Genomic DNA, 10,000 nt, shown 5'->3' with positions numbered 1-10,000 from the left:
GTGATCTAACCCCCCAATTCCAACCCTTTGATGCTGAGTGCCAAGCAGGGAGGCAAATGGGTCCCATTTTTATAGTCTTTGGTATGACTCGGCCGGGGATCGAACTCACAACCTCCCAGTCTCAGGGCGGACACTCAAACCACAAGGCCACTGAGCTGGTCTTTCTAGTTTCATATCATATCTGTATCTTCACTCTAGATTTAAAAATGAGCCCGCTAGAGCCTCTGAAAGACAGTCATCTCGGCCGCGGACGAGGAGAAGAAAATCGTGGACATTTTCGGGGACAGCTCCAGCCGGGGACAGGTCACCAAAATCTGGGCCTGTCCCCGAAAATAGGGGACGTCTGGTCGCCTTAGTCCACTAGTTAGCTACGTAACACAAAATCATTGCTGATTTTGTTGTTTTGATTATTTGACGGTGAACAATGCATTAAAAAAAAATCCTTTAAGGAGTGACAGCAGTGGAAGTCAGCTAGTATCATGTCATGTCTAAAGGACCCTACTGCTGAAGTACTTTAACCAAGACACTGAGCTTCAAGCTGTTTCAACAGCGATGAATCGTTGATGCTCTATTCATATTTAATAAAACAAACTAGCCATCACAATGATGTCACAATGCATCAGTGGGACAAACATTTAAACAAACAGAGAATAGATAGATTTGGAGGGTGTCTGGAACGTAGCTGTTCTGTCTTGTGAAATATGTGTAGCTAGAGATGGATTTTTTTTTTTTTTTTCCTTCCTTCTCCTTGGAAGTAATCTCGGAAGTAAATTTCATACCGCTCACTCCTGATCAGTTGTTCCTCTTCCTCTCTGTAGACCACAGCAGCTCAGAGCCTCCTCCCCCGCACCACCTTCGCCCAGGAGCCATGGACCACTCTGGGCTGCAGCTGTGCTCCAACACGACCCCGCCTTCCTGGAACGGACCTAAAGGCTCCACCTTTTCTCCCGCAGCGTGGAACGAGGCCTACAGCTACAGCGTGAACAAAGGCCCGGCGGTCCCGCCCAAACAGCACAGCATCATGGGCCATGTGGGGGCGGGAGGGGCGGGGTCGGCGAGCTCGGGGTCGCATTCCAGTTCCTTCACCTCCGTGTCGGACCCATCTGCCGGGAGAGGAGGGAACAACACGCCGGGCTTCTCCATGATGACGGCGATGATGGGGAAGCGGAGCGAGACGGAAGGCGCAGTGGCGGATGGCGGGAGAGGCGGAGGAGGCGGGGTCGGGGAGTCCGGGAGAGGGAGGGAGAGATCGGCGCGCTCCATCGCGGCGGCCAACGCCTTCAAGTTCCGAGAGCGTTCCCTCTCCACACCGACAGATGCTACCGGAAACGGGAACATTATCTCAATATCAGACCACCACCACCACCAACAGCAACAACAACAACAACAGAACAACTTCCTGGGTTTGGGTGAGAACTACGCCCTGCTCTACCCCAGCGGGAGCTCCGAGGACAGCGCCAGCACCGCCGACACCATCTCGGTCACGGCTTCGGACTACAGCGGCGAGGGCCGCTTGCGCCTGCGCTCCCGCTCCATCTCGCTGAAGAAGTCCAAACGCAAACCGCCGCCTCCCGTCAGGAGCGTCTCCCTCATGAAGAACCTGGGCGATGCCGAGGGCCGAGTCCACCACGACTACCGCGACGGACGGCCCAAGAGCCTGCACATCCCCAGAGAGCACTTCCCGGACTTCCAGCCGGATTTCCTCCTCCCCAGTTCGTCCTGCTCGTCCAAGCCCAGCCTGGGCGATGGGGAGCTGGGCCGCGGAGGCAGCGACGGACCCCCGAGTCTGGAGGTCCAGGCGCCAGAGAGGGAGGTAGAGACGGAACTGACTTTCCCCGCTCACTGGCAGCTGGGGGAGTGGAAGAATGACCCCTACAGGTAGGGCACAGAAATAACACTACCGCTCATCTACTGCAGTCATTCTCAACCATTTTTAATACAGTATCAAGGACCCCTAATTTAGTACACATTGGGGCATTGATGAAATTGGGTATCGGAGCCAAATCTGACATGAAACTATGAAAATAGTCATTTTTCTACATTTTCTAATTGTGGTAACATATTATAAATTAAATAATGGTGATGTTTAACAATTCGTCCATCTGCTGGGGGGACCCGCTGAAGGCCCCTTAAGGACCCCTGGTGGTCCTCGGACCAGCCGTGGAGAACCTCTGATCGACTGTTTCTGTCTGTCTGTCTGTCTGTCTGTCTGTCTCTCTGTCTCTCTGTCTCGCTGTCTCATTATTTGCTATATTGTTTATTACTTTACTTATTAAGCTTTCTGGAAGTTTAGAAATGTTATGATCTCTTCTGTTCTACTCCACTCTACTCTACCCCAGGTCCCTATCAGGCTCCAGCACAGCAACAGGTACCACAGTGATAGAATGTATGAAAGTGAGAGGCAGCTCGGAGTCACTGCTGGACTCTCCAGCCACCTCCAGAGCCACCTCGCCCGCACAGCTGTCCCTGGAGACGGACACCAAGGCCTCCTCGCCTTTCAAGCCCCCAGGACTCATGTCCCCATCGAGCGGCTATTCCAGCCAATCAGAGGCTCCCACTCCAACCGTTCCGCTCAATCAGGTGGCAGGTTCGGGGACACTGGGGACAATTGGGATGTCGGGGTGTAAGATGCGTCCAAAGATCCCAGAGAGGAAATCATCGCTGCCTTCGCCCAAGGACCCCACGGCGAGGTCGAGACTGTCCTTCGAGATGCCGGGGAACGCACATCTGGAGCTGTCGTCAATCAAGCCGAAGCAGAAGGCGAGCAGGCGACATTCTGACACGTCGACTGCGGCCAAACCTGGAAAAATCAGCCCCAGCTCTTCGCAAGCGCTGCCCGTTGTGACCCAGAACGAGCTCAAGACCATCCGCCTGCGCTCCGTCTCCCGCGGCGACCTGGAGGACTGCCCCGATGGGGCCTCTGACACCATCGAAGAAGAACAGCACGGCCGAGACCTAGGCCACGACCCCAGCCCGCCCCCCACCGCCCCCAAACCCAGACCGCCTGTGGCCGTCAAGCCCCCCTTGCCCAAGCGTCCCCTAAACCTCCTCCTCAAATCTCCCTCCCCTTCCTCCACTTCCCCGTTCGCCCTCGACTCGCCCCCGGCCTCGCCCATTGACCGGCCCGTGCCGCTGGGCAACATCTATAAAGTCATGAGGAAACCCAAACCCAAAAAACCTCCACCGCAGACTGCCACCAGTCCCTCGGTGCCCCATGACCTGAACTCCGCCAACACCCTACCCCCCTATGACCTCCCCTTCCTCCCGCACTCCCAGTCTCTCTTCGATCTCCCTCCCCTTCCAGACCCCCAGCCTCTCCTGGAAGACCCGGCGATGGAGCCAGAATTCGACCCGGACACGGAGATCCATCTCGGGCCGGGGGAAGGCGGCTCGCTGCCCTCCCCCTGCAGTAACCAGGAGCCCCCGGAGCTCCAGGACAAGAGCAAGACCCTTCCGTCGAGGATGACAATCACCTGTCTGGCCGAGCTGTCGGACAAAAAGAAACCCAAGGTGAGGTATCTCTGAGAACATGCTTAATATGGGACAATGCCTGTCTACAGTATCTAGCTGTGAGAGTGAAGAACATGTGTAGAGGAACATCATGCATCAGAACATGTCCCACCTTTCTTAGCCCCGCCTCTAGAGTGCTCGTGACACAAACACTGCTTCTGTCTCATCCTTGATTAGGGCTTGACAGTCTGGTCTGGTGCAGCCAGACGAGATCTGTCTCATAGCTCAGAATAACACTAAGGTTTAAATAGCGTGATCCTCCCACGTGCTACGTGCTGCCGGTGAAGCTCCCCGCTGTCAGGTGAAGAGATCTGTCTCATAGCTCAGAATAACACTACAAGGTTTAAATAACGTGATCCTCCCACGTGCTACGTGCTGCCCGGTGAAGCTCCCCGCTGTCAGGTGAAGAGATCTGTCTCATAGCTCAGAATAACGCTACAAGGTTTAAATAGCGTGATCCTCCCACGTGCTACGTGCTGCCCGGTGAAGCTCCCCGCTGTCAGGTGAAGAGATCTGTCTAATAGCTCAGAATAACGCTACAAGGTTTAAATAGCGTGATCCTCCCACGCGCTACGTGCTGCCGGTGAAGCTCCCCGCTGTCAGGTGAAGAGATCTGTCTCATAGCTCAGAATAACGCTACAAGGTTTAAATAGCGTGATCCTCCCACGTGCTACGTGCTGCCCGGTGAAGCTCCCCGCTGTCAGGTGAAGAGATCTGTCTCATAGCTCAGAATAATGCTACAAGGTTTAAATAGCGTGATCCTCCCATGTGCTACGTGCTGCCCGGTGAAGCTCCCCGCTGTCAGGTGAAGAGATATGTCTAATAGCTCAGAATAACGCTACAAGGTTTAAATAGCGTGATCCTCCCACGTGCTACGTGCTGCCGGTGAAGCTCCCCACTGTCAGGTGAAGAGATCTGTCTCATAGCTCAGAATAGCGCTGCGAGCTTTGCACTGCCCTGTCCATTAGGTGTGAGGCAGAGCACAGAGACAAGGCATGCCAGCCTCTCATGGCTCAGAGTGGAGGAGAGGTTGGCATTCAATCTAATGGGTTCCTTTAGGAATACCTGTTATAGTGAAGTCTGTAAATCACAAATAAATGATGCGAGGGATCAACATAGTCACACCACCAGGCAGGCAGTCATCTAGTCATCTAGTTATTTCTTGAATTATGTTTTTTATTGAGCCCTGTTGCATGTGTTATATGTGTAATTATGTTTTATTGTGTGTGGACCCCAGGAACTGCTACGTTAGTGGCAGAATAAACAAATGACCCTATCTATAATTTTTAGTAATGCACACATATTTGTTACATCGATCTATTGCATTGTCAGGGCATCGGGCTTTGAGTTTTGAGATTGAGATTGAGATTGAGATTAACTTTATTGTCACTTCATGGTACAAGTATCACGAGCGAAATTAGGGGGAGTGCGTGCGTGACCGTGTGTAGGCCTGTGAGTCCTTAGAGTCCATGGGTGTTTGTGTGTGTGTGTAGTCTGAGCCTCCTTCGGCTGAACACAGCGTTGCTGTGGAGATGGCCTCGTCAATTCAAACGAGAGTTCAGGCGTCAGATGTCGGGGCGGGGGGGTGACGTTGGAGACGCAGATTGCACTCAGGGCTTCAGGAGAGTTTTGCTGCTAGTGTCCTTGACAGTTTAGCAGGTGGCCAGATTAAATCCGTTTGTTTTGGTTTTCCCCGGTGGGTGTAGGATCAACAACATTCCTCACACGAGTCAGTCCTTTACTATTTACTATTGGTTGCTTGTGATGCTGGCAATCTATGGGTTTAAGTTTATGCTACTGTAACTAACTCTGGATAGTACCTGGATAGCACCAAAATACTTGGAATATAAATTGAAATATAAAGAGAATTTCACTCAATTCCACCTAAATGGTCAGTAAATGAATTCGTCTTACATAAATGAATTACATCCCTGTTCTCTACTAAGTAGACTGGCACCTTTCAAAGACTCAAAATGAGTGGGAAAGTCAAAATGGCCATGAGTCCAATGGAACAAGCTCCGTTTGCTCTGGCAGAACAGCACCCTCTACCTGTTATGTGCTGTAAAGCAATCCAATAGATTTCCCTCCAAATCTGACCTGGTGGCTGACAATGTAAAATGCAGTGTAGATGCACCAGTGTAGATGCTGCGTGCAATCCTCTCAGGGATGCTCTTGTTAGTTTGTGGTAAATGTACAGTAGGTGTCAGAATGAATGTGGTAAATCTGGTAATGATTTATTGATTTTAAAATGCTATTATACCTCTCCCTCTCTCTCCCTCCCTCTCTCCCTCCCTCCTTCCCTCCCTCCCTGCCTCCCTCCCTCCTCCCCAGGTTCCACCCCCGGTCCCCAAAAAGCCCAACGTGCTGCTCCTGCCCTCGTCGGTCCACTCCTCCTCCACCAACGGCAGCTCGGAGCGACAGACGCCACAGGCCGAGAGCCCCGTGGGTCTGCGGTCCCCGGTAGGAGCGTTCCCGCCGGACGACATTCCCGGTGCTCCCGGCGCTCCGGAAATTCCAGAGAGAGAGGAGAACCACTTGGGAACGGACGAGGAGAGTTCAAAAGAGTCGTCGCTTCAGTCGTCTCTCCAGGATTCCTCCCTCACGGAGCTGGAAGCCAAGATGGCCAGCAGCGGGATCGGGGCAGGTAGGTTTATACATACACTGTATATATATATATATACATTATATATATATATATATATATATATATATATATACAGTAAAAGCCTTTGGCGTTTTGTTGAGACCTGGGCAAACAGTATTTGCAAATAGTTTTTTTGTGATCAATTTTATGATTTTATACAACATTTAAATTAAAATACACAAGACAGAGAGAGAAAAGGTAAACAAACACTACATTACATCACCACCACCAACACAACAACAACAACAACAACACCCTCCCAGCCCACCCCCAGAACAGCGTCTCAGCAGCAAATATTTATAATAAGGCAGTAAGGCACTGACTTTTCGATAACATTTGACCAGCAGATAATATTATGTGTCTCGGCACAATGTAATTATGCAAATAATTCTTCCATTTTGTTTTACACAGAGGAGAGTACAACGAGATCTCCAGAGTTAACCCTTTTCGGAAGCAATTTTAGTATCCGTAACTCTGATTTACGAGTTATCCAACGCCACAGTATCTGCTGCTCCAAGTCTATCGGCTCAGACAAACGTTAGTTATTACTCGCAAAAACGGTTTGGTTTTGACAGGGGCTGCATAACTTTCTGTCTTTGTCATTTCATATTCACTTTTAATGGTCGCCTGTGGAAGTTTCTACACTTCATTATTTTTGCCTCCCTGCTGCTTTGTGCTGCTTGGGATGCCAAATGTCATCACTCTGCCTGAAGAGATTTCTCGGGTTCCGCAGCAAATTGCTCGAAAGTTGGACCAGATCAAAGCACAGAGTAGCTCACTCTGTTTATTTTTTATTTTTGCTAGTATTAGAATACCCTAATGCCCTATGCTGTGAGTGAGATTTTAGTGAACCAGACTCCATTTTATTGACAGAGATATTTACTTATTTATTATTATTTATTTATGTCCTATAGAGCAATTAGCCTTGGTAAAATACATTATACTATACTGAATTCAGTGGTTCTCAACGTGGGGTTTACGGACCACCACGGGTACTTGTGGGGGTTCCACGGGGTCCCCAGCAAATTGATGAATTCTTACAATTCATTATTTAAAGACCCCCTAAAGCCATGTTTCAAGATGGGTATGAAATATTCTACTTTGAATAATAATTTGTGTCTGATGGTTTTTCCCCACAAAAATGGTTAAATTATCTTGTTAAAATCCTTAAAATGACTTCCCCTCCTTCTCCCTCATTTAAAAATCCAAAGCAACCAATCAGCCATAACTAGCTAGAACATAGCCAATCGCAGCACACAACACAGGCTTTCAACACATTCTCACTAGTGACAAAGTGACCACAAGGGTTCCTGACCGATCTGCAGTGCATGACGAGTTGGGAGTGAGAATGTGTTGGGGCTTTAACTGCTGAATACTGGACAGGGATTGGCTCCAAGATTTGTGATGTCATGAATCGTGCTGGTTGAAAACGGCCTTTTCAGTGAGCTCTGAGAAAGGTTCCACTTTCAGCAGATGATTGTGGAAACAGCTTCTAGTGTCAAACTCTGCACAGACATCATTCTGCACAGTGAAGCTCACACATCCAACTGTAGGAACAAGAAGAAACACTGCATATTTGACTTTAGGGGTCTTTAAGTTACAAGAAGTTACCACAATTAGATAATGTAAAAGAATAACTAATTATAATAATATCTAACAATAGAAATATTCTCAGATTTGGGTCCGAGAGACATTTCATCAAATGGGGTCTACTAAATTGACGGTCCTTGATATGAGGGTTTGCGAACCACTGCTGTACATAACGGTGCAGACAAAACCACACACTGTATATAGCAAGCCACACAAAACAGGAACGAAATCACTGTTTGTGACCAAAAAGTCACATTTGGACTAAAATCAATTCGAACGTGATTAAGAATTTGTGATAGAGACAGTCCCCATGTCTGGGAACGCCCACAAAATGTTAAACGGCTGGCGCGCGAGTGAGGTAAAACCCCCGATATATCTCATGGGCTGACTCACCAAAAGATGGTGCTGCGGCTCTAAACTACAGGTTTGGGGGTTCTAGAGCAGAACACAAGACGTCTGCTCAGATGTGCGTTTACTGCGGTGGTTAAATCCCCAATCGTGTGTGCCTGGGCTGGGCTATCAGCTAAATTCTAACTTTGCTGAATGGATAGAACGGGGGTTTTTACCCCACCGTGACCACGCCCCCAGCCAGGCTGAGCCAGCTAACCCACCGTCTATTGTGGGCGTTCAGAGACTGTATGGGCGTTCCCACACATGCAGACTGTCTCTATAGAAATGTTCTCTCTGTCTGCTCAAGATGACACAGTGGACGAGACCAGCTCAGCGTCCAATGAGAGGACAGTACTCCACATCGCCGAGGAAACGGATGACGACTTGTTGGTCCACACGCCGACCACACACACCACCGAAGACCTGTTCACTATTATACACAGGTTTGAACCCGCACACACACACCACCGAAGACCTGTTCACTATTATACACAGGTTTGAACCCATGCACACACACACACCACCGAAGACCTGTTCACTATTATACACAGGTTTGAACCCGCACACACACACACCACCGAAGACCTGTTCACTATTATACACAGGTTTGAACCCGCACACACACACACCACCGAAGACCTGTTCACTATTATACACAGGTTTGAACCCGCACACACACCACCTAAGACCTGTTCACTATTATACACAGGTTTGAACCCGCACACACACACCACCGAAGACCTGTTCACTATTATACACAGGTTTGAACCCGTGCACACACACCACCGAAGACCTGTTCACTATTATACACAGGTTTGAACCCATGCACACACACCACCAAAGACCTGTTCACTATTATACACAGGTTTGAACACACACATCCACACACACCACCGAACCTGTTCACTAAATATACACCGGTTTGAACACGCACACACACCACCGAAGACCTGTTCACTATTATACACAGGTTTGAACCCATGCACACACACACCACCTAAGACCTGTTCACTATTATACACAGGTTTGAACCCACGCACACACACCACCTAAGACCTGTTCACTATTATACACCGGTTTGAACCCGTGCACACACACCACCGAAGACCTGTTCACTATTATACACAGATTTGAACCCATGCACACACACCATCGAAGACCTGTTCACTATTATACACAGGTTTGAACACGCACACACACCACCGAAGACCTGTTCACTATTATACACAGATTTGAACCCATGCACACACACCACCGAACCTGTTCACTAAATATACACCGGTTTGAACACGCACACACACCACCGAAGACCTGTTCACTATTATACACAGGTTTGAACCCATGCACACACACACCACCTAAGACCTGTTCACTATTATACACAGGTTTGAACCCACGCACACACACCACCTAAGACCTGTTCACTATTATACACCGGTTTGAACCCGTGCACACACACCACCGAAGACCTGTTCACTATTATACACAGATTTGAACCCATGCACACACACCATCGAAGACCTGTTCACTATTATACACAGGTTTGAACCCATGCACACACACCACCGAAGACCTGTTCACTATTATACACAGGTTTGAACCCGTGCACACACACCACCGAATACCTGTTCACTATTATACACAGGTTTGAACACGCACACACACCACCTAAGATCTGTTCACTATTATACACCGGTTTGAACCCGTGCACACACACCACCGAAGACCTGTTCACTATTATACACAGGTTTGAACCCGTGCACACACACCACCGAACCTGTTCACTATTATACACCGGTTTGAACATGCACACACACCACCTAAGACCTGTTCACTATTATACACAGGTTTGAACCCGTGCACACA

At 49.1% G+C, this 10,000-nt stretch overlaps 1 protein-coding gene across 1 annotated transcript in view; it reads left to right on the top strand.

Moving 5' to 3' along the window:
- nhsl2 (NHS-like 2) overlaps positions 1–10,000 on the top strand; it is a gene marked incomplete at both ends in the record, with an annotated part of 80,844 nt that overhangs the window by 66,025 nt on the left and 4,819 nt on the right. Inside the window, 4 exons of the mRNA XM_083640043.1 lie at positions 826–1,878; positions 2,340–3,510; positions 5,842–6,154; positions 8,451–8,577. Coding sequence (XP_083496169.1) covers positions 826–1,878; positions 2,340–3,510; positions 5,842–6,154; positions 8,451–8,577 — 2,664 coding nt within the window. The remainder of the gene's footprint in view (positions 1–825; positions 1,879–2,339; positions 3,511–5,841; positions 6,155–8,450; positions 8,578–10,000) is intronic.

This window comes from Poromitra crassiceps, assembly GCF_964638095.1.
Source record: "Poromitra crassiceps genome assembly, chromosome: 7".
Lineage (NCBI taxonomy): Eukaryota > Metazoa > Chordata > Actinopteri > Beryciformes > Melamphaidae > Poromitra > Poromitra crassiceps.
Note: the sequence above shows the minus strand (reverse complement) of the source record. Positions and strands in the feature narration are given on the sequence as shown.